The 24908-nt window shown below is 45.0% G+C and overlaps 1 protein-coding gene across 12 annotated transcripts in view; it reads right to left on the bottom strand.

The window, feature by feature from the left end:
- The window catches only part of LOC122411909 (T-lymphocyte activation antigen CD86-like), a 302994-nt gene that overhangs the window by 220859 nt on the left and 57227 nt on the right, over window positions 1–24908 (bottom strand). For all 12 annotated transcript variants that reach the window (XM_043421002.1, XM_043421007.1, XM_043421006.1 and 9 more), the window contains one exon: window positions 23172–23310. In XM_043421002.1, the coding sequence (XP_043276937.1) occupies window positions 23172–23226 (55 nt within the window). In that variant the 5' untranslated portion in view covers window positions 23227–23310. The remainder of the gene's footprint in view (window positions 1–23171; window positions 23311–24908) is intronic.

Genomic DNA, 24908 nt, shown 5'->3' with positions numbered 1-24908 from the left:
TAACAAAACACGTAATAAGTGTATGGGGGAGACCGTGGCAAAATGCCCGATAAAGTGTTCCGCAGCCACCCAACGATTCCGCGCACACATCAAAAGTGATCCGAACATGTATCGATTCCATTTCCATCGATTATTGAACACGAATATGGGCCTATGATATTGATTGCGATGATATCAATAATGGTGATAAAATTAATGTTATCTCGACATCGTGTCATTTTTAACACACGTTATATTGATGCTGTGTTATTTTTGCTCGAGTTGTTTCGACACTATGTTATTTTTATCAGAGTTATTTTGACGTTATGTTCACTTATTCCTCCAAATTGTTGTTCTCTCTCTTTATTCCGTTTCTCCATTTGGACTCGGGGAAAAAAGCCTGAAATAAGTGCAATTGAGAGGAGCAAAAAAATATGCTTGACCCATTTGAGCGCAAGGGAACGAGAAAAAAAATGGCGAGCTAAACAGGTGGATGAGAAATATAAATTACAAGAGCCCCGCGTAGTTTTCGCTGGAACCAAAGCACCACTACAATCCTTTCTCCCTCTTTTTTACTCGCTTCCTCTACCGACTTTAATTTATATATTACGTGCATAACGCTCTGCGAGCCTCCAGGGAAAATGTAGGGAAAGAGAGAACGCTTGGAACGAATCTGGAAACAAAAATGTCCGATCACGCTCGTGCGGGGGGAAAGCGATGCACGCAGTGGACGCGATCAATCCTCAAAAATCGTTTTTCCATGCTGCGTAATTTCTTCGCATAATCGGAAGAAAAAATCGAAAGATTAGAAAATAAAGTGCCAGAGTCCGATAAGTTTTCCAAAAAACTGAGTCTTCGTTCCCGAGCATCGTAGCACAGAGTCGTTCCTATACGAAATAGTTGAGAATCATTTTTTTTTTTACTTTTTCTAAAGCAGGAACCTTTAAGGCTTTCTGTAATAGAGCGATCCAGAGGAGCTACGAAATGGTAGAATCCAGAGAGAAAAGCATTGAAGCTCGGAGCCTGAAGGAGTTCACCAGGCTCTCCAGCCCCGGTGATCCGCACTGCAAGCTTCGCTCTCGCTCCCTCCTTTCGCTCCGGCTCTCCGGCGGCTTGTTTCATCTCTCGAGATACGAGAGCACAAAACAAGAGAGTATAGGAGGCTTACGAGAGAGGAGACGGAAAAATACACACTCCGCGAAGAGTGAAGGAGGACGAGAAGAGAGAAAGAGAGTGTGTGAGAGAGAGAGAGAGAGAGAGAGAGAGAGCAGAGAGCGTTCTCTCGGCTGGGTCACACTCAGGTGGTGCTCCCGTGACACGGTTGGTCGCCATGTGTAGGTTGTTGTGTGCAGGGAGTAATCGCGCCTGGAAACCGGAAATGCACATAAAATTTTCCGCCCGTTTTTCATGCTCAAAGCTCTTTTGTCCCCCCTCGAAGCGTAAACATTTCCCCCTTCTTTGTCCCTTTCTAGTCGAATCTTCCACATCAGGATCCTCCGTACGAAAAATAATGGAACGTAGCGAGGTCGTTCGAGTGTGCGAACCATTTAACCGAGGAAAGTTATCGTCTGGTGGGGAGCCTCTTATACGGAATATAAAGAACAGGAAAACGTTAGAGAAACGTCGTGGCAATAACAAGCTTCCGCGTTTTCTTCTTTTTTCACGATGCCGCGCGGAGTTGAGAGTTCAAGGATCCGGAGGAAAGAAGGTGCACGCGCCGTTTAAAGCTTTTACAACCCAATTGTGAGGACACACACATTCCCATTGGAGATTACAAACCCCACGGTGATGTTTGCTCCCTTTTTTAACGCTTCCCGGCGGTCTTTCGAGTCCAACGATCCTCCATTCGGTTATATATACGTTTATGGATACACCTCGATGTATATAGCGTTGAAGAAAGCGTGCATCATGCACAATCCACTGTGCACACAAAGTGGCACTAGACGTCTTAGGGCAACTCAACTCTCGCATGGCTGTCGTTCGTTCTCACGATCATGCATACACGTTTATACTCAATCTTAAAGCATCTTCCGTGTACACCCTTTCCATGTCAACTGTGCCCTAGTTCACGTAGATTTATTCTTGAATTTTTTATGCTCCCGCGCTACTGGCCCTTGAGCGAACCAAAATGTCCATTTCCATTTTTTTAGAAAACATTTTCTGTTTATGAAATTTAAAATATACCCGAGAAGCACGCCTCCTGAAAACGTTCGTTGCTTCATGGATCCGCATCTTTATTTCTGTGGGGGATAATGAAAGTTTGTATGTGCCAGGCGTGCAACGGAGTTCAGTTCGAGGCGCATTATGCTGTTGCGATTGGCATCGCTGACAAAGCTGCTCGAACCGATAAATTGGGGGTTCGTTAGAAAATGTGGCAGGAGAATTGTTGTGCGGTAATTGCGGGAATGAAAACTGTCGAACGACAGGAAAAAAGCACGCTCTGGAATGAGGTAGTTCGAAATGAGCTCTAAAATCGCGTCGCCACAGCCGATATGTTTATATCGATGGGAAAGGAGACGCGAAGGGAGGAGAGTGAGCGAGTTTATGTGGTCCTCGTACATTAAAGTGATCACGTGATCCCGGCACACCGAGAGGAGCGATCGACAAGTAACTTTTATGGTTTACCGCCATTTTGGTTTGCTTAACGGCTCGAAACAAACGGGTGAATGGGTCAACTTGTGTGTTATGGGGTCAGAACATTATTCTACATTATTCTTGACCGAAGTTATTCCGAAAGTCTCCGTATATTCCACGGCCTTATCCTTCGATAGAAATCTGCATGGCTAGCAACGTGTCCACCGCCGCCGTTACTCGACGAGATACTCGCCACGGACAGTGACGAACTCGCACACTGCCAAGACGACGCGAGAGGATAAACGAAACTCACGCGAGCAAGAAAAATTCGCTCTTTGATGATGGACTCTCCGGAGAGAAACTTTTACCACGCGGGGCACAGCGACCTGAGACACCGTCTTGAGATAAGGACGCGAGACTATCTCCGAGCTAAAACCACCACGGTGCTCTCTCTACCACCAAAGTGGGCGAATCTTTGGGGCCATCACCGCAAACCGTTCAAGAACAGGGCGAACCTTTCGGCTGAAACGACCGAGAGGACGAGGTGGAATCGGGGTCTGTCAAAGTGTAGGTGACACCTGAAAACGTTTCGAAATACCCGGCACGAAAGAGGCCAGCATTGTTATTCGTACGATAAGAATTTTTAGTTTGTTCCTCGTGAAAATTTCGAATCGCGAGAAAAAATGAAGAGTGCATGTTACTCAAAGTACGCAGTCCGAATGCCCCTTTTCGAGTGCGCTTCAAAGCCGACAGCTTGCGAAATAAGGGCTCAAGAGAGAAACGGAATGATACATTCCTGTCGTTCTCCGGGTTTTAACAGTCTCATATAGCAGTGCGGCGGTGCCCGGTTACCTTATTGGATGACTGCGTCGTCGCGCGCACACCACACTGGGATAGTATTTCACTTCACCCTCCAGCCTACGCTTTTTTAGGTGTTTCATTATGCTCCAGTGTCTCATTTTCTCGAGCTGCTTTCTCTACGAGCGAGAAGATAGCAGAGGCGGGAGTTACGAACGCGAGGTAAGAATAATGTTTCCGCGATAATTTTTCGTACGTGCGAAAAGATTGATTTTTATGAGAGGCTCGTATATATGAATATTCACAAGGAGGCGTTAAAAGTTCGCTGAAATTTAGTCGGGAAGGAACGACGTCTAGATTTTAGTTGAAAAGTTAAGGGAGGAGGTGCAGAAACGTTGTAAAAGGGAAAGGTTGCATTTTTCTCCCTGCCGCCGCGCGACTGTGAACGCGCGCTCGACGATTCGCGAGCCCACTCCGTCGTGCTGTATATTTATAGTGGAAAAGGTACGGTGTTGAGGTGAAGGCGAAAGTAAAACGAATGGAGCATCCCCGGCAAGTTATTTCTCCGGTATAGAAACGGAAGATGTCCTTTCCCGGGGGACACGAGACGCTGTACGGGGCAAAAGTTCACGGGAACTTTATCACCGGGGCTTTTTCTCGAAACGTTACGTGCCACGTTTCCGATGTCGTCGGAAGAAATCCCAAGTTTTTCAACGCTTTTCACCGCGGCGGGAAGCCCTTCGAGAACATTTGATAATCGAAACGAAGGGAATCGAGCGCGGCAAGCGCACAGGCCAGCAGTTCTACGAAGGGCCGCGGAGGAGCGCCAACATTCGATATAATGTTGCGTGCCAAGAACGCGTAGCATCCGCGGGGGTACGTCAGAAAAGAATTTCGCGTGTTTGGAGAAATGATTCTCGAATGCCTGCGAGCACGCCTCGGTGTGCATTCAACCGAGTTCCTCCTGCCTACTCGAGTTCCCTCTTTCCTCGAGGCTTGTGAGACATCGCCAACAGATCAATCACACGACGAAACCCCGCGTTTTGGATCTGGCGGGGAGTGAAAAATGCCACGGAACCGAGTTGTTCTTATGCTATCGATAAGAGCCCGAGATACGAGAGAGATCTCTCAGGAAAGCTTGTCACTTCCGCTTCGCACGGGGGAGCTTCTGTGTTTTTGTTTCCCTCGCCCGCTCGCACACCGACAAAAATGGATTTCTCGTGATAACGCGACTGAGTGGGCAGCACGACGTGTCTGCGTAACGATCAATTACTGGATTGAGAAAAAGTCTTTATTCGACTATAAAATTCTCCAGAGGGAGAAACAAAAGGGATAGCCAGTCGAGTCAGAAACGAGCCTCAAAACTTTTTATAATTTCGTCGAAAGCACTAAAAATCATTGTGCTGCTCATCAGGATTCTATCTTAGTGAATAAAAACGTTATTATAAATTCATATCGATCGAATCTCTTCAGCATATTCATTGATTATTTTACGCTCTCGAGGCCAGCGACTAGGTAACGCTCGGAAAAAGCACTCTCCCGTTTCGATGATGAAGTGAAACTCCCAAGGTGTCTTTTATCGGGTGTAAAAGTACATACACCGGTATATAGAGGCCACACACAACGTATAGTTAGCACACACGCGCTAGCGGAGCTTCGCTATTCTCCTCGTTAACGTGGAAAATTTTCCAGGTCACACGGAGGATGTTTTCAGGGAGAAAGAGAGAGGATCGCTAACTGTATATACGAGTATAACGTTATGAGAAAGCAGACTCTGTTAAAGAGGTAGAGAGCAGGAAAAAGGAAGATGGAAAGATCTACGGGTGTTTCTCTCGGTATTCGCACTCGTTCATGCGGTACGTGCGAGTGTAAAACTCTCTTTCCCTCCCTCTTTGCCCCCTTCACTTTTTGCCCAGCCCAGGGGTGGCAAACTCGCGGTAACCCGCGGCCACGAAACCGTTCGACCCGTTCCGCCATTTCTGGTAACCGCATTTTACGATTTTCCCATGGTTTATCCTCATGGAAAACGATAGCTGTGCGGATAAATGTACAAAACTATCTGATGTGATGTCGCAAACGGTCGAAACCATGCTGGACGTTTCCACTTTTTCGTGAAACTTTCCTTTGAATTGGAGCTCGTGCTGAACTCTGCTGCGACCGTTCACAACTGCTGTTTTAATTTATCTATGGCGGGCTACTAATTTCGGAGTTTTCTATCGTAATTCCTGCTATTTGTGAATCCCGATTCTTCGTTTTCCGCTATCTTTACACATTTTTTATCTAAATCCTTCCCTCGATCGGATTCCAATGAACATTTCGAGCTTTTGTTTAAATCTCTGAGTTTTATCAGTGCGCAGATCAATTGCTTTGAGGTCCGTCCAAGCGAATGTGAGAAGAATAGACTCGCCGATTCTCTTTTCGAGTGCTTTCTTCCGTCAATTTCATCCAATTTTCACAAAGGCGTATCTCACACGGAGGCGCTTACCCGCGAATACTTGCATCGTGAAGAAGAGTCTCCGCGATTGGTCCAGCTTAGAAACAAGAGAGAATAAACCAGCAGCCACGATGTACGTACTTTTATGGATGGCGATCGAACGAGCAAAACAAATCGCATGTCAAGCGCACTTTCTCTCGGCACCCATTTTGTTGTCTTTCTTTTTTTTCATCTCATGAATCGTGATCTTGAATAACGAGCTTACATTCGTTTCCTTTCTGAGTAAGTATATAAATTATGCGACTCGAGAAAAAAATAAATAAATAAAATAGAATAAAAACGCGGAGCAACTCAAAGAGCAACTCTGGTACGCTGCTGAACGAGTCTAGCCTCCATTCTCTTTCAACTCTTACGATCAAAGATACAAAGTAGTTACGAAAGTAATGTTACAGCAAAAAAACGAAGGATTTGCAAAGAGAATATAAGAATATACAAGCCGATTCAAGCGGACGAATAAAAAGATTTTATCGTCTGCCCAGGACATTTTCTGTAAGAGAACAAGCAGAAAAAAGGAAACTAACATAAAGAAATCCCTACGTTAAGTCTCATAAATATGGTAATAAAACGGTTATAGTTATATTCAGCCCAAATAGAAATGATTTTTTTTTTTATGTTTTTCTATTTAGATCCTCCCGATACAGATACAGATATTCGTTCGTCCCATCTCGAATGCATAAGTTGAAAAATACGAGTGAAGTTGAATGTTGTCATTCTTTTAAACGAGTTTTATCATTGTAATGATGCAAATAAGATTTTTCGTCTTCGAATCAATACTTTTATGCTCGCGCGGGAAAGCAAGGGATGAAATCGTGTCGCGGAACTTATCGCTCCGTCTTATTGTGTCCGTCGAATGTAAAAAAAAAATGTTGAACGAATTGTGTTTCATAACGAAATTATATCGTGATGATAAAAATGCGTTTATGATCGATGGGCACTGGGAATCGGAGCGGTTCCCATGGCGGCGTCAATTCCCGAATTGCACTGTCAGAGCAGGCCACTCGAGGATTTTCAATTCGCATCTTAATGGCGATTGGTATACACGATGGAGATCGAAAAATACAACATTTGTTGAAGAAAGGGTGTTCGGGAGGGTGGAGAAGCGCGAGGAGGGGTGAGATTTGGGTCGACGTTCGTATCTTGGTGGGAAGTTGTTTTTTGATGTTTGCGTGTGTGCGAGTGTCTTTGCCTGTACGGTTGAAAACCACAGTCTATCATCAAGTACACAGAGCGGAACAGCACAAGCGGAAGACGGAGAGAGAAAGGGAATGGAAAAAAGTAAGAGGGAGAGAGAGATTGCGTGAGAATGGAGGAAGTGATACGTGCGCGCCGAGATAGAGTCTCGTGACATCAGTGGATTGAGACTGTTTGAGAAAAAAAAGAGAGGACGAAGGGAGAGAAAGAAACTGGAACGTGGAAAAGGGGAGGCTGGAAAAAAAATAAGGAACAACTGAAAAACAAGTGAGTGTGGGAGGAAGAAAAAGAGAAAGAGAAAAAGAGAAGGAGGTTTCGCAGAGAAGGAAGAAAAAAGTTGGCTTCTTCGAGTCCAAGGGGTACATGTTCTATCGGGTTTTGGGTTCGACCTCGTGGCGTCTCGAGTTTGGTGTGTGGCACACTGCTCTCGATAAGGAACAGGAAAGCACGAATTTCTACGTGCTCGGCATACGCTCTCTGGGTTTCAGGACACGTCGACTGTGGGACTATCTCTCTCTCTCTTTCCTTCCTCCTCCTCCCCCTCCTCCGCCGCTTTCACCTCTTTCCAAGTTCCAGCTCGGAAAATACGTCCGAGCTGGTTGATGAAAGATAGAGGAGCGAGCGGGAGCTTATCCAATCCACGAATTTATCGGCAAATCATAATTACGTGAAAACTGTTATGCACCCTGGCGCTGGAAATATATATGCGGATGTGAAACTTGTTTGTTTAGCAATTGAGAGCAGCGTGCCAGAAATTGAAACGCGTTTTCGGGTTAAGTGAGAGAAAAACTTCAAAGAGGGACGCGATTCTGTCCAAATAAATGGAGAACTCGCCGAACTGATGATCCAAAAGTGCTCACGGACACTCAAAAGATGCACGAAACTGCTGCGCGATTGATCAATGGAGCAACTCGTCTTCCGGGAATTCATGTTGCGAGTACACTCGAGATACGATCGTGAACTAAAGTCCTCGTGGACTAAAAACGGCACTTGTCTCTCGAATAGGAAAAAAATATGGCCAACAAAACCAGAAAAGTTGAACAAACAATCCCACAAATTTCAAGTGCTTCCGTAGTTTTTTTAGGTCGCGGGCACGTCGTTCGACCCGAGCACAATGTGCTGCACGCGTGTGCGTTTGGGAACATTTAGTTCGCGGTTGAAACAAACAGTCGTCTGGAGCATATGAATTGAAAGTAACATTATGCGCCCGCATACACACTCGGGATCCGAGGAAAGAAGGATAAAAGTGAAGCTTTTACCGATTCGTAAGACGAGCGTTTGTGTATATACGTAGCATGTCGTAGTTCGTTCACGGGGTTTTGTTCTCCGTTTGGGCGGAAAACTTGGTGAGAGAATCTGAATGATGCAACGCGCCGAGGTAAAATCGAAGGGGGTAGGGATTGTTGAAAATCCTTCGAACTTGTTGAAACGGAGTGGCGCGAAAGAAAGAGCGGGGGAGAGAGAACGAGATGATGGGAATGGAGTCTGGAAATGGTGCGAGCTGAATGGTAAGGAAGGATTTGAGTTTTCGCTCTCTTTCTCTTTATATCTATAAGAAAAAGCAGCCTCACGTCGTCGACGTGGGATAGTTCCTCGTTTTGAAACTTTTAAAGCGGTGTAAGCATAGCAGAATCAAACTGCTGTTCTCATCTCATCTCGTCTCACCCCTCCCTCTTTCCCCGTCCTTTTCTTCTCCCTTTCTGACTGCCTTACTCGTAGAGGGGACTCGCCATATCCACTCCGACTCAAGACACGTCCGCGAAGAGGATCTTCGGGACTTTTCATGTGCTTTCTCGACGAGCGGTGCGCATCGTAGTTGAAAATCTCGCGATGATTTTATTGAGGAAAATATTCGCTCGCCACTTGCTCGCGCGCGATAGCGTCGATCACGAGCATCGAAAGCTAACGCGAGCGTGGATTATCGGCGGGTTCATTCAAAATGGCTGGTGTTCTATTTCCATTACGTGGCTCCGTCGGGTCTAAATTCGCCCTTTTTTATCGCCAAACTTCCTCACGAATAAAGATTTCCGCGGTGAAGCTCGAGCTGTTTTAAATTAGTTGTCGTTTTTACTGCGCCAAAAAACTATTTCCGATTGAACCGTCGACGGGTTGCTTCAAAATTAATGTCAGTTAACGAATCCTCTTTCTGACACACCGAGCGGTAGAACTCGTCGAGAAATATTCAATTAAACGAAGGATTGTTCATAACTTTGCAAACTTCTCAGCCCGCAGTAACCAGAGTTACGAAGAATCTCAGGATACCTGCTGTAAGCCCGAAAATAGGAAAGAAAATAGAAAACAAAGATAGAAAAACACTGGATTATTGGAGTTGGTCGAAAACAACTTCGACGTTTTTGTCGATAGCCAGGATGATCCCTGACACTAGAAAAGCGAGGAGACATTCAAAAAATAAATGAATAATTCGGTACAAAAGTCCAAAACTGTCATAAACTCGATAACGAAATTAAAAAAATTTCGCAAAACAGGAAGCATAAGAAAAACGGGATTTCAAACGAACGGAACTTCGAGCTTTTTTAAGCCCTCAGCAACCATGAAGAAAATACTGTAATCCATTCCATTGCCACCTTCGAGTCAAGGGGTTGCTGCTTCCTATCTGTCCGCAGGGTGGCGGAGGGCAAAGTCCACACGGGAGGTTCCGTTTCGAAACGTCACGTCATTAAAAATATTTCGAGAGCCCTTAACGGCCCTTGATCATCGCGAGAGCAACGAGCGCAGCCTTAAAAATGTAGAATCCCCCGATCCTTCAGTCTTCGGATAACTCCTTAATGACGATCCCATGCAGCAGTGATTTACCGCCAGCTGTGATTTCGTCCTGACACGTTTCTTGCTTTCGTTGCACGAATTTGCCACGGAACACCCCGTGCACGCAGAAGGTGTAGGTAGCGTCGTCTTCGTATATCTGTATACATCCGATCTATACATTGGTATAGAAGAGCAGGGTGAACGTGTAGTAAGAAGGTACGTAAATAGCACAGCAGTTACAGATTAAGTACGACTAAACATCCCTTAAACAACTGGGCCATAAATTTTCAGCGCAAGATTAAGACGTCCGAGGACCCCTGCCGGCGTAGAACCGCGCGTCTCTCGGGGGGTTAACCTTACCAGCCTCGGGATATCTTCCGTAGCTTATATACACTGTCTCACAGAATTATTATAGCAATGAGCTCACCGAACGATAAATTTATTTACACTCGCACACGTTATTCGCATGAAATATGCAGCCCGCCATTATCGCCACATATATATAATTTTTTTTATAACACCTAGGGGCTATAGCTGTAGCGAATGGCGTCTTTGTATTGGCTTTTCTTCTCAGGAAACGGTGAGACCGGTAAGTCTCTAATAAGACTTGGCGTATACAAACTTTTTGTGTTGTAAATGTACGAAATAACTATGTGCAGGATGTTTTATTACGCTTTTTCCCCTCCTTTCTCTTCTTTGGTTTTGTTTATCTCTTTCCTTTTCTTTTTAACCCAGTTGAATAAAGTCTCTATTTCTGGTTGAACTCCCTCAGGCTATACGTCCCAATCTCCGAGCTTTCACGCCCCAGCCACCCCCGCAAGCCTCCTCCTCTCTCCTCGCTTCTCTCTCCGAGGCATTCCACAAAACCGCGGATAGGACAAGCGAGAAATGGTGCGGTTATATACATTCGATTCATCCCCGTTTCCTACCGCGCGTCTATGTCTGTATACGCCTTCCTCCCTCGTCGCGGCCACCGCACGCAAAAGATTTCTTCCACGAGGCCTCCGCCGCTCGGAGCGCCCTCCCCCGACCAGAGCCACTTTCCTCCTGCCATCGAAACAGCCGGCGAGTCATTATTGCCCCCCGCGAGTCCTCATTCATTTGCTTTATTCGAGGCTGACACTTTTATTTATAACACGAACCAACCTCGACGACGAATAAGGCGAAAAAACTCGCCCTGGGCACTCAACACGAACGCACATAAATTCGCATTACCTTCGATCAACCGACTAATGTCAACAGTCAATAGCCCTTCGAACCACCGAATATTGCGTCTCATATTCAAAGCTAGAAAAATTAAACCGCCTGCCCTCAACACACGGACCCATTAATCTTCGTTGAACTTTGATCACACGCCCGATCGTAGACGAGCCGCTGCTGGCTCACTTTTATGTAGGCCTCCTGCTGGGCAACACGCGAGCAACTTTGTGCTTAAATACTTTCATTCAATTTTTGCTGAGTGAAAGATTGTTGGAATAAACACGGTGATCAGATCGTTGATTAGAAAATTAATATCGTTTTTTTTTTTTAAACAGCATTCCTTCGATTTTTTTTGTTTGCGTTTTTTATTTTTGTTTCTATGAACTTCCGGGGATCTCGAACTTTTTATCAGCTCTGCTGCTGCGAGATTGAGATTGCGAAAAGTTTTTTTCCAATTTTCAAAAGCGTCTTATAACAGAGGGTTCTCAGGGCCGGGAACTTCTCGAAACGTTTACAAGCGATTCGAGTTGATAGTTTAATCTGCAAAGCCAAAAACAGATTTTGTCACTTTTCGTTGAGACGAAAAATCTCGAAAGGAAGCTCCGTCGAGGCGAAAAATCTTCATCATGCACTTCATTCCTCGATCGTTGAACGAATGAGAAGCCGCGTCGAAACAGTTCAATACACGAGGGTTTTCGGAAACTTTTATTTTCCATCCCGCGAATATATAGCGGTTTTGGCAAAAGCCATAAAATAGAGGAATTTTTCCTGGAATGAAAAATCTCCTGGAAAGTCGAAGCCTAATCTTGCCTGAAGGAACGTGGAAGCAAGTGCGGAGACGCTTGGAATACTTTTACGATAAACGATACGAGCTCGTAGTAGGTTAATATTCAATGGCGTATGATCGAGCATTATAGAACGCGGCAAGGTAGAAAGCTGTTACGAACGTCCACCACGCCGAGGGGTCATGCGGTTATTTCAGGAGGTTGAAAAAAGGGGTGAGCGTGTAGCACTTTACCGGCACATAACCATGATACTTAACCTACTGCCTCTCCTCCCTGCAAGTTCGTCGCGTTGCTCTCTCGTCAATTTTTACAATCGTTCGAGGAAGCGATTCATCCCTCGGTAATGCTTACGTCACGTTACTTTAACGCGCATGCACAGCGGCGGAAGCTGCAAAAAGCTTCGGACTGCAAAAGGCGATCGGGAAAAGCGTCTCGAAAAGCGAAGAAAAATGACAAATTACAGAGTCACAGCGAATGGACCAACTCTGCTGTGCCTGCATGGACGAAGGAAAAATATTTTCCAATCGACTGCTTCGCGATTCAAGATGATGGAGCCACATCGAAAACTGCTCTTGGTCAAGGAGGGTCAAAGTGTCCACTCGGAAAAGCACCACGTGCAGCCGATCAATAGGACCTTCCGACCTGGCCAACGAACGTACGAACTTTCCCTTGTATTCGCGTGTGTTCGCGAGAATGAAGGGAGCGAGAAAAATGACGAAAACTATGTCACGTGTACTAAAAAGCCTGCGAATCCGAACTGGACGTTGGAGTTGTTCAAAAATCATCGTACGAATAAAATTTCGATGACAAACCAAACGAATTATTATTGGAAATACTCTTTTCCAGCTCGAGACAATTCGATGACCTCGAGCTCGAGGTACAGAGTTCTGGATCTTTGAGTACGTCAACAGGATTTTGGGGTTGCCAAATGTTTGCATCTCCATCTTGGTTTCCAACTTGACGATCGAGTAAATTTGACCACGCGAGTGGGGGAATCGAAGTAAAAAAGTGACGGAAGAATGAGGTGACAAATTTGGACTCCGCGAGCCCGAAGACTGCAAGAAAAATGGCTGTGCCGGAACCGATATTTTCGTAATCTTAGGAACGTTCGACGAGGCGATTCGACTGGTCCACGAATAGCGATTTTACTGAGCGGAGTGACAGGTATGCGAAAATGCATTTGTACCCAGCATCCAGAAGCAGCTGATGTGAGGGGAATAAGTTATTTTCGTGGGCGATGTTTGACGAAGCGAGAGAGAAGGGGAAGAATAATGTCTGACCGCAAGTGTGAGCACACCGTCGATCGCCGTTATTAATTCTCGTCGAGTAGACATTTTTTTCTGCTAGCGTGATCGTACATACTAACACGGGGTTATTTGTCTCTCGGAGCCGGTCTCGAGTTGTTCCAGGACTCGGAGGACGCGACGGCTCTTCTCGCGCCAAGTTTCATCATCGCGGCGATATGCTTTTATTCCAACGATTTTTTTCCTTCGCTCGCCTTGTCTTTCGTCCGCTTTTTTCCGTCTCAATATCGCATCGGGGGGGGGAAGCACGAGAAAGAAAAGGCAAGAGGGAGCAGCTCGTACGGTTTATTTTCTTGGACGATAAAGTCTGTATATCTCGCTCGTTGCGACCGGGATGATTCGATCCTCGGGAGCTAGAGAAGAAAACGCGATAGTCTCTCTCGCCCTCCTTTATAGTTGAACCAGGGGTGGGGGCGCGCATCTCATCTCATTCCGATATTCCAGCGCCCACAGGCACGTTCTCATGATTCCCGCTCTCGCTCGTTGCCGCAGCGAGCTTCTGGGCCATGTGGTGATTCGAACACAGATATACTCTGCTCCCCCGATCGGGACTATGTGGTTAGTGAGTCGATTGGGAAATTGCAAAGATTCCGGCGGTCTTCACCGAGGCGCCACGAAATATCTTCCCGAGAATTTTACGTCGCATTTTTATTCCTCCGATATCTCTTGCTCCATCGCTCTCCTCCGAATACTTCCATCATTCACTTTTACTACCTTTAGCCCTATCTATCGTACATCCCCAGCAGCGTGGAACAGGCTTTGAGAGAAACCTGTGCGAATTTCATCCTCACATATCGCGAGAGTTTCAAATAGCTTCGTTAAAGGAGAACGAACCGCGTGTATGTGCGAAAACTTGTGACGAATTATCGGTTTCTTCATAAATCAAGCTCCAAAATTTACTTTTATTACTTCCAATTTCAACAAATTAAATTTCAACACCCAGTTAAGTAATCCAGGGCGTTGGAGGACGACGACAAATTGACAAATTGTTTACTAATTAACGATCATAATAATAAACGTTTCTGAATTTTTTTCGGGTTTCTACAAAGTCGGCCATAACAGGTCAAAATTGAACAAAGTTTGAGCTGACCGAGGCTCTCTATCAGGAACTCAGAAAAGCTGCCTCCCGACCAGTGATCGATGCCCGAGCCAGTGACCGAGCGGTCACCGATCCGAGTATTGTGGCAGACCGCAGGTCTGTCACAGTCAGTCAATAAAAAAGATATTAAATCGGATATGACGATGGAAGATTCAGCGTCATAAAAAATCAAAGGAGCGAAGGAAGGCTCGAGTCGTTGTTTGTACATGGCGCATGACATATCTGATCCAAAGTGCTCAATATGTAACGGCGCGAAGGGTTATTGAACGATCAATTCCGCGCCGAAAGACCAGCATTTTCCCGTGGCGGAAGTTTGTGCGAAAGAAGTTTTCTTCCACTCGAAAACACCCACGCACGTCCGATTTACCATGTCAAGTCTACTTTACGATCAACGACGAGGAGCCAGAGAACGTGACGATGTAATAAGGGACAGCGAAGGCGAGGCAGAGGCGTGCGTATATACTCGGATACTCGACATCGAGTCTAGCCGAGAAAAAAGCCCGAGGGCGGACGCGCGAAACGGAGCAGGGAGGAAAAAAGAAATACGCTGGAAAAATGTGGCATGAAACAGAAGCGATGAAAGAGACGGAACGACGAGGAGGGTAGAAGCAACCCTTGCTATTTTGCGCGAACATCGAGGGTGCGGCGGCTCGTACTCGTGAGGACATTCCCCATTGTTTATTTCTCGAGTTGCCGGTAACCCTTGCTCGCGTCGTTTCCTCGCAAACAACCCCCTTTTGCTCTCAAATTCATCTTTATGTTATTTCCCTCTTTCACTCTTTTCCTTGTTATCTGCGAGCTTCTTTTTACCGGGCGCCTCCCTCCTTCGAGCGAGACACAAAGCAAGTTCTCCCGACGCATTCTCGTATTACTTTTACGCGTCCGCGCGCGGCGCGGAGTCCCCCGGGTAGGACTGTCAGTGCGAGGCTTCGAGCCGTCCACTTGCGCCAAACTCCTCCAAGGACAGAGCGTTTGTATTCCCATTTTTTTTCGCGAGCCATAGGAAACCTCTTTGCTGCAGCAAACTTGCACGAGAAAAGACTTTTAACGCGCGCCCCTCAACGCACGCGGAAATAACGGGAAAAGGGAATATGGACGTGGTCGAGGCTCAAAACAAAAAGAACACGAGCCTATTCGCCGCTTATACAGAGAAGCGCGAACCGAAAACTCTCGGAGAGTGAAACCCTCTTCGAGACCCTCAGCAGTCCCTCTTTCATCCTGCGCACTTAAAAGGACGAGGAGGATTTCTCGTTTCCACTGTGCGCGGCTTCGTTAAAATTGAAATTACCGAGAGCAGCGCGCTCCGCGTCGAGGGAGTTTCGAGTGCGCGAGGACATCCAAAGAGGCCACACGTGTGTCGACGCGAATAGAAGCTCAATTAAAACAACTCGAAGAGCGAACTTCTAATTTCGAATTCGCTAAAAAAAATCAAGGGAAAAACAACAAATCAACGAAAACGAGACTCCGGGATGTTTCATGGAACGATTCTCATCGTCACTTTTTCATTACCACTCACCAATGATTTCTCTCTTTTTTCCAATGAAACTGAACGGCGCCAATGAATATTTGAGACCGCCTTAACCGAAAGTTGGGCTAATAAAACAGTGTCATTTATCCCACGTCTCAAATTTAGACATTCACTAATTTTGAAACTCTGCATTCCAATATTTATTTCTTATTTAAGAATATTGCATTAAGAAATTTTCCGGAATAAATACAATTCGATTAATGAAAAATCGAATGATGAAATTTGGTTTATTTGGTACGGTAATGAGCATCAGATCAAATGCGGTTATGATTAATCACATTAATTCTACAATTGAGAGAGATTTACCATAATTTGAAAAGGCCGGATGTGCAGGACGAGGCTTGAGATAGTTTCAAAATCGAGATATAAAAAAGAAACTCACCTCGATTCAACGGAGCACGAGATTTAAACGAACAAATTCCAGAGTTGTTTAAGAAAGTTTACGCGAATCCAATGGAAATCGAAAATTCCAACTTTAAGAGTTGAAATTTCCTTTGCGTTCTCAATTCATACCGTCACATATCGTTCGATGATCTCGACTCTACCACACTTTTTATCCAAGTGAAGTGAAGCGTTGTTTTTCATTTTAATTTATTTTATTGCGCGTCGACGTTCAAGTTGACCGTGCGTTTGTCAAATATAATTAAAATGAGAATATCAATATTTGATTTATTATCCAATAACTATTTTGAACACTGCAGAATAAAAAAGTGTCACACGTGTCCTGGCTCTCAATGATAAATCCCATACGAGCACGTGGTGCGGAAGATACCGGCAAATGAAGTCCCAGTAAAAAAAAGAGGTCGAAGGGAGGGTTCATGGAGCGTTATCCCGTGAGGAGTGATCCAACAAATCATGCGAGATTCCGGTGGTATAAATGCGTGATTAATAACTGAAGTGTAATATTCTCACTAATTGCTTCTCGTTTCTCACTCGAACCTTTTCTCATCCTCTTATTTCCCCCCCCCCCCCCCTACCGCCCCGTATTCCGCTCCTTCGTGTACGAGGGGATGAAAGGAGAAAAGAAAAAAAGCTGATGAGACCCGAAAAAAGTGTTAGACACTTATAAGAAGCGTGAAATATGATATAATCACTGCTCTTACATCTTCGGCGAAGTTAATCTTCCTGTCGACCTCCATATTTCCGTTCCGTAATATTTCTGGATCGAGAGAGGCCGCGCAGAGCAGCAAGTAGGCTGCGAACAATCGGTTCAAGTATCGTGGAGAGAGCTATTATCGAAATTAGTGGAACTCGAGTTGGAAGGAGCGCAGGGGTGATGACGAGTGGGAACCGAGCGATGGGGGAAGAATGTTGAAGCCAGGGAGGCCCGCGCAATACGGCGAGTCTACGCAGGCGGGTGCGAGGGCGGGTGTGATGGATGAGAAAAAATGTGAAGCAAGACGCTCCATTATCTCCATAGCTAACCACGAGCCCTGCCCCAACCCCGTTCGTTCCTTTTTCTTGGCCCTCCTCATTGCCCCCTTCTCGTTCTCGTTTCCTTAAGCAGGGACTCCGGAGCATACGTATTTACAGATTGCGTTACAAACTGGCCTCGTTCGCAGACTCGTGACAATTATACTCAATCTGTTATTGTCCTGGCTTCCCGAACTCCGCTCAATTTTCCCTCGTCTTATATATAAACTCTCGTACAAGCGAGCGTATCCTCGAGCCGTGTTTTTCTCGCTCGACTACAGACCGCCCGGCCCGGAAGTATCAAAACTCCAAGCGAGAGACGACGGACCGTGAACGATTGTGGTTACACAAACAGTCGAGCTTTATCGACGGCGCTAATTGGATCGAGTGCGCGCGCGGTCAGTTTCCACAGCGAAACAACGCGTTATGCAAAGTCGAATTCAAAAGCGACATTTGGTCAATTTGTCGGAGTATAACGACCCGCGTGTGCTTTTTTCCCACGAATAAAAATCAACTCTCCGCCGCGCGGGGGTGTCCTACATATTCAGTTATGCGGATAGAGACACAGGAAAATATGTGTGCACCTCGAAATATCGAGTGCCTCGAAGGTACAGGGATTTAAAGGGTTATATATAGATTTGCGAAGGAAATCAATGGCGAGCTTAGTGTACCTCGCGAATTGCAACAGCCCGCGGCGAGGTTTGCAAGCAGAAATCTAGAGATCGAACCGCGCAGGTGAGGGGCAGGGAGGAAGGATTCTGTTGGAAGCGCTGATTGGTCGCCCGGAGCCTTTTTCTCTCGATATAACCGTGTCCTCATCCGTCTTTATCTAGATTTTCACGTCCCGTCACTCGGCGCTCACCACCATCGCGCCGATCCTTCAAACAATGCTATCCCAGCAGCACCGTCCTCGCTAACAACGCAATCGGGAGTTCCAACATAAAGAGACACGCGTCGAGGATCGTGAGCCTGCTCTGTACATTTTCCTCCCGTATATATATAAGCACTCCGAACCGTCACAAAAACTACGACGCCGTGATAAAGATGATTATTGTCGCGATGAACTTGTCACTACGGAACGCGTCATAGGAACAGGAGAGAACAAAACAGCGACGTTAGATCGAAAAATCGATAAATTCGTTCCTCTCGACATCAACGACGCGATCCTGGCGATACTCTTTTTATCGACGAAATGACTGATTGAGGTGCCACATCCGCGAACAAATGTCGACGAAGCAGCACACCTGTTTCGAGTACTGCTCCGCGATTTGGAAAATTTACGACGAACCTATCGTATCGTCACTTGCGTCGAGCGATTCCTCGTTCATTCGATTATTGGGGAGGCTAATTAGGCTAAAGCCCTTTGGCACGACTCATTCGTTTATGCAAACGTTTTTGTGATATTCAAATGATGGTGGTTATTATTAGCAAATTGTTGTTTTCCTTTTGAGTACAAAGTCAAATAATTCAGATTCGAAAATATAAATTGAGAGGATAGAAAAGAAATTTTGCTTACTGAATTTAGTGAATTTTTCATTCTTGTATACAATTTTTTCGTGCAATCTCGAGTTTTTCTAGGCTAAAATGAAACGCAATTTCAAAGCTTGATTCTATCCGCATTCAGGTAGCTCGTTATCACAATTTATCTTTTCTGTGTCCACCTGCACGGTGAGTTTTTTCAAATAATTCTAAGAAAATAAGAAAAATGAAACTAATTGTTGATGTCATTTTAATGAAAAGTTTATTAGAAACATTGAAAATTCCGGAGAGTCTGAATGAGACGGAGGTGTCTTAAGGGAGAAATTCAGATGAAGGAGAGGTTTATGCGAAGGGGCAGCTGAACTCGCACATCAGCCTTCCCACGCGGTTCGGAAGCTGGAAAATTCATTCCACGACCTCGTTAATTTTTCGCTGTGCGTCACTCCATTGTCTCTACTACGAGGAAGCGCGTTGTACGTTTTTTTCTTCTCTTTATTCCTTTTTTTGTTATTTTTTCGTTTTTACCAGATCGTTTTTTTTTTTATTACCCTCGCCGAAGCCGGAGATTTGAGATGGTTGGGCGCGCGTGAGGCTGTTTTTGTACTGCTGCTTTTCATGCATGCATTGTACAATCGTAAACCCGACGAGCATTCTAGTTTTAATGATTTTGATCCGCTGAGGAAACGCGCTCTGGGAGCGGGGAATGAAGGCAGGACGGGAGAAAGGGAGAGAGCGAGACGGAGAGATCGAAAGGAGGAGGAAAACTGATAGAGAAAGAATAAGAGAAAGGCAAGAGAGAGAGACGTGAGAGTTTGGGAAAGAGAAAGAGAGCAGCTTGCGTGCCTTTTCCGCTGTGAAATATGTCGGAAGCTTTTACGAGCTTGTTGCCATTTGGAAAGCTCCCTGCGAGGCAAGGAAAGAGCCAAAAGAGAGTAGGAAAGAAAGAAGGAGAACGTGCTATATCGAAATAAAATATCCGCTATCGGACCTTCGGCAAAGAAGCAAATTGCTGACAAAACAAAGCAGTAAAAAAATCTTCGCCTCCCCCTCCTCGACGCTCACTCCTCTCCCCCTGCTCGATCCAACTTCTACAAAAACCTATCAAATATTCATCTCTTAAAAGAGTGACTTTTCTTACCCACCCCACCCCCCCGGGCTCGCCCACTTGTTTTTCTCACGCCCCCCAGCAACCAAGTACGAGATATTTGAAATTGAAATTTGGCTCGTTCAATTCCTGGGACAAGAGCGAGAAGAACTCCGCACGAGAAATTCACCAGAATTTCGAACCATTTTCACTCACTACCGACGTCCACGAACGTTGATGCGATATACAAGGGAACGAGAGAGAGAGAGAGAGAGACAGAAATGGACAGAAAGATCTCCCTCGTGGTCGGAGCCCAGTACTGTACAGATCGGAATCGTGGTACAATTGCGGTCTCTGATGTGAGAGCACGCAGCGCGATACAACACGTCCAGCTTCGTATATAGAGTGCACCAGCTTCAGGGAGAGCTCTTTGACCTGAATAATATTTGCTAGTGACGTGTGCACTGAAATTCCTGTCTTCGTTCCTCCAGACCACACACGCATCATTGCTCTCCGCATCATGCGCGGACGTCATATTTCCTTCTACTTCGTGACTCTCAGTTTATACCGATGTGCATATTACAATTGCGCTCAAAATTACTCGACTCTACCGACGTAAACGGTTCTCGTTGCGCTGCAATCTTCGCTTCTTCAGGAGCCAACGAAATTCATTTCAGTCGACACCATTCAAACGACGAAATCTAAATAAACTGAAAATTCAAAATTGATAATGAAATCGAAGACAAAATACTCAAAATCTCATTGAACTGTTTTTATTCAACCATTGAAAAAATTCGTAAGCTGCCGTGTCGGCTGTTTTCAATGGTCGCTCTTTCCAATGGTGCCATTTAAATTTGGCTAGAACCCTTTTTTTATAAAGTTTTTGAAAAATAAAGCAAAAGAGTCTTGTCGTATTATTTTCCAATGATAAAGTGCATAAATCGTGTCCTCGATAACAACGATAAAATTGCTAGAACAAAATGTTTAATTTTCAGGACATTCAAATTTTGTGACGAGAACGAGTATTCAAGGTTTTTTGGGTCGCTGATCACGAATTTGCTATTAGTTTTACAAAATTAATGTTCACTCATTTATTTACAAATTTATTAATATTTGAAAAATTCCTACGGACTTAATGCCTCGGTACCGAGGAAAAGTAAAAAAATTATAAAATTCGAAACTACAAAGCAGAATACCAATTTCCTCTCACACCGACGAATCCTATTGACGAAAAATATTTTTGGTATTTAAGCCATTCGCGTATTTAAAGGCATTACAAAACAGCCACTGGATCGTCCGATTAGCGAGAATTTCAGAGGCTCCCAGCCAAGGAAGTACGGCACCAAACGGTTGGATGTCAAATAAATTCCTGACTTTTGTATTTCGTTGGTCGAACGTGCCATGTAGATTTTTCGAGTGCACGAAGTGTGATGATGAGAAATTCATTTGTGAAATTCCAGAAGCTTTTCAAACTTCGAGCTCTCGAATACGATGAACGTGAGTTTGATCAGAAGGAACATAAATTTGAAAAATTCAACTCTGTTCCGTGAAGATTCTCCAAAATATTTTCTCAATACTGGAATAAGAACTTCCGGAAAGTGTGAAAATCCGCGATACTTTGAACATTCGCACGACTCTCAATAATAATTCGTGTGACCACCAACAAGATTTTAATTGGCCGAGGATAATTCGAAGCAAACACAACGAGAAATGAAGACAAAACAGAGAAAGCACTTCGAGCGTATATTTCGCATCGTGCAAATCCGTGTGTTCGGTTCGTGGCTGGGTGGTGGTGCGGAGCCCTGTGCTCAACGCCGTGAGGTTGGCCTATATGTTAAACGAAGCAGATAGAATTATAGTCTCAGGAAATTAAAAGTAGAAAAAACAGAATTAAAACGAAAAGAAAAAAAAAATTGAAAAACAAAAAGTAAAACAAAATCCCGGACGCCCGCGGCAATATCCGTGGCTTGTTCAGAGGCCGACGGGGGGAAGGGGGGAGGAGGGGAGAGCACGGCAGAGGGGGAAAGGGATGCTTTCAGTAAATTTTTTTCTGGGTCAGGTGCATATCCACGGAAAAGCAGTGTGTAGGAAGTAACTTGAAAAACATAAAAATAACATCAATTCGAGGCTGTTTCATTGCGTTTTTTGCTCCCGCCGTGTCAGTAGTGTTTTCCTATTTTTTTTTTTTTTTTGGTTTTTTGTTTTTTGTATTCTTGTTTTTTGAGCTTTTTTTCGTGTTCTTTCCTTTTTCAGCGTTGTGCGCGAAACACCAAAGCGTCAACAACCGTGAAGTTGGGCGTCATTCTGGTCCTTCTTTCTCGTCCGCATGTGTGCAATTTTATTTTCCTCCTTTTTTTTGTTTCTTTCGTTTACTACGTGTTTTTTTCTCTGCATCCTGTATCAGTCGTGTACATGCAAACAGCCTGTGTGTGCCATTCACACAAGGGCAATTTAGTCTACGCGTATCAAGCTCGCGAGTAGTATCCGTGCGCGCTTATATACGTGTCTATGATTTTGTGTGATTTTTAACTTGTGCGACCTGAAGTGATGGGTTTGTTTGCGATTGTAGACTCGTTTAATAGCCTCTGTTTTGAAATGACAGCGACTATGTGCTCCCTCGTTCGTTCTATGTGGACACAGACCCCCATTTCCACCTCTGCTCTCTGCCTCTCTTTCCCTGTGTACATTCTAACTCGTAAAATAAAATCCTCGCTAAAGCTTTTCTATGTTGCTTCGAAAATTTGACGGAAAGAGACGATACACGGGCGCAAATTCGAGCCGCTGCAGCTCGACGACGAGAGGAAATGTCAAAGTTCGATAAAGTGCTTTTTTCGATGGATGCAAATAGCGATATCTCAAGGGTGAGAGCTTCGTTAGCGGTGAAGAGTTTTCATTTTTGAAGTTTTTAGATTTTCAACCGATTCTATGCGCGCTTATGAATGAAGGTTTCAGTGCAGAAACCGCACATGCTGGAAAAAAGAGGAAAAAACTGACGATTATTTGAGACCACGTGCAGCTCTCGTCATATTTTTCCCCGTTTAAAGTTTCGGCGCTCAAAGAAACGTGAGATCAGACAAAAAAGCGAAAAGATAGAAATTCAAAAATAAATATCGCCGCTTTTCCGGGAAATTTGATGCCAATCAATATGCGATTGATCCTCGATCGGATGACTCTTCCAATCGTCAGTTTTCATTGAATTAATCGTTTTAACCAAACTGTTTTGTCGTCCGAAAAGGAGCCAAAATATCATGAAAATCGACTTCGAAAGACTGGGAATTTTCCACCGTTTTAGTCTCTCCCCACCTTCGATTTTTTACACCCGCAGCGAATTATCATTTCAATAATTCATTAAACGAACTCGTTCAAGCAAAGTCCCACAATTGCCAACTTTTTATAGGTATTTTTCATACGGAATACCATAAAATGTAACGTCGAGCGAGTCGATGAATGGGAAAATAAAAGAAAAGGAGAAAGACTTACCGCTGCTGATGACAGCCAGGGCGACGATACCGAGGATCCGGCTGAAAACCAACATCTTCGTAGTTTGTCTCGTTTACCACTGCTCGTAACACCTCACATAATACCTCTTCACTATTTCTCCCGTCTTCCAAGCGGTGAGCTGCAACAAAGTGGGGAAAAACGCCGATGATTAATGGACCCAAAAGTCACACGAAAAGTCGAATTTCAAAGTGGACATCAGATCCATCGGCTTTTTTCTCTTTTTCAATGTTATTTCTCCATTCGTATGATTTTTTTCCGACAAACTCTCGCCCGATTGGAACACCTTTTGGTCAAAGTCTTGGAAAACATTTTCGATCGATGGCGTTTTTTTAATCATTGACTGCGAATGCGAAGAAAATGAGCGCTCCGATGAATCGTAATTCTCGCATGACGAATCATCGGGTGCACAATAATCGAGGGATAATTATCGTGATTGCTATCAATTGAATGAAGATGAACAGGAATTAATCGAAACGATATTCGGAAGTGAGGAAATACGTGAGATTCAAGAGGACCGTGAGCAAAGGCGAATTAATTGCGGATCAATAACGATAATTAAGCGGAAAATATTTGCATGCTCAATATCTCAGAATTCGGCTTTTTAATCCAAGTCATTTCATTTACTCCCGGAACTAGAAGACGAGAGAGCGACCGAGAGAGAAAAAAGAGAAAAGAGGGGGAGTTTAGTGCTCCGGTGAGGCGAACTACTTTCCCGTTTTATCGAGCGACCAAGAAGAGCGCACGAAGAGAAACGAGGGGGAAAAAGAGAGCGCGAGGTAAAGGGAGAGAATATATTCAGTAGACACAGGGAGAAAGAGAGAGCGACGCAAACCCCGATTCTTTAGTTCCATATACTTAAATGTGTTCTGGTGGAAGAGTGACGTTGGTAACATCCGTTGAATCCTCCTGCGCTCTCGATCTTTGTTTCGTGCTTCATTCTCGGCGACTTAGAGGAAAGTGGATTTCTCGTATCCCAGCAGCAGCAGCAGCAGCAGCATCCCCCTAACTATTGTCGTTTGCACTTTAACGCGTGTTTGTGGAAGTCGCTGCTGGTATATTGGAATCGGGCAGTTGTTCGACGAGCATTTGCCAGACGCGAGGCCGGGGGGAGGTGCTGGCAAGACTCTGGACCCCGAGCTTAATTCGGTTTATTTCTGCCACGATCGCTTTCGCTCCTTTCACCTTTTCCTACTTTATCTTCCCTGCTCCTTCATCTCCGCATGCGGGGAGCCCCTGTCTTTTTATCTCGATTCTCTGACCACCGAGGAGACGGCATTTATTCAAATGAAACGCGCCGTCTCCTCGGGACGAGCTTTGAAAACGTCTTTAGCGAAACGAGAGAACCTCCCTGATTCCTCTCCCTCCATATTCACCTCGTATACATTCGAGCCTGTGTTTTTCTACGTAGCTCCCTCCCGTTCGTGTACGTTTCCACAGTTAACCGTGTGCTTCGTGTGTTTTAGCTTTCGCCACTCAAACCCTCTGTAGATCCAAGCAAAACCGAGGAAACGACGTCGTCGCTCTTTCCAGAGGGTTCCGCATCCCCGCTTTCCCTCTCTCTCTCCCCGCCTAAGCTCGCCCTTGCGCTCTCACTCCCTCTTCCTCAGTAGCAAATCCAAACTACATCCCTCGTCAACGCCACTGACGCCCCATTTGCAACGCCAATCTCCCTCTTCTTCGAACGCACATTTTCCTCGAGTGTACATTTTCATGCCC

The sequence above is a fragment of the Venturia canescens genome, chromosome 6 (genome assembly GCF_019457755.1).
Source record: "Venturia canescens isolate UGA chromosome 6, ASM1945775v1, whole genome shotgun sequence".
Classification (NCBI taxonomy): domain Eukaryota; kingdom Metazoa; phylum Arthropoda; class Insecta; order Hymenoptera; family Ichneumonidae; genus Venturia; species Venturia canescens.
Note: the sequence above shows the minus strand (reverse complement) of the source record. Positions and strands in the feature narration are given on the sequence as shown.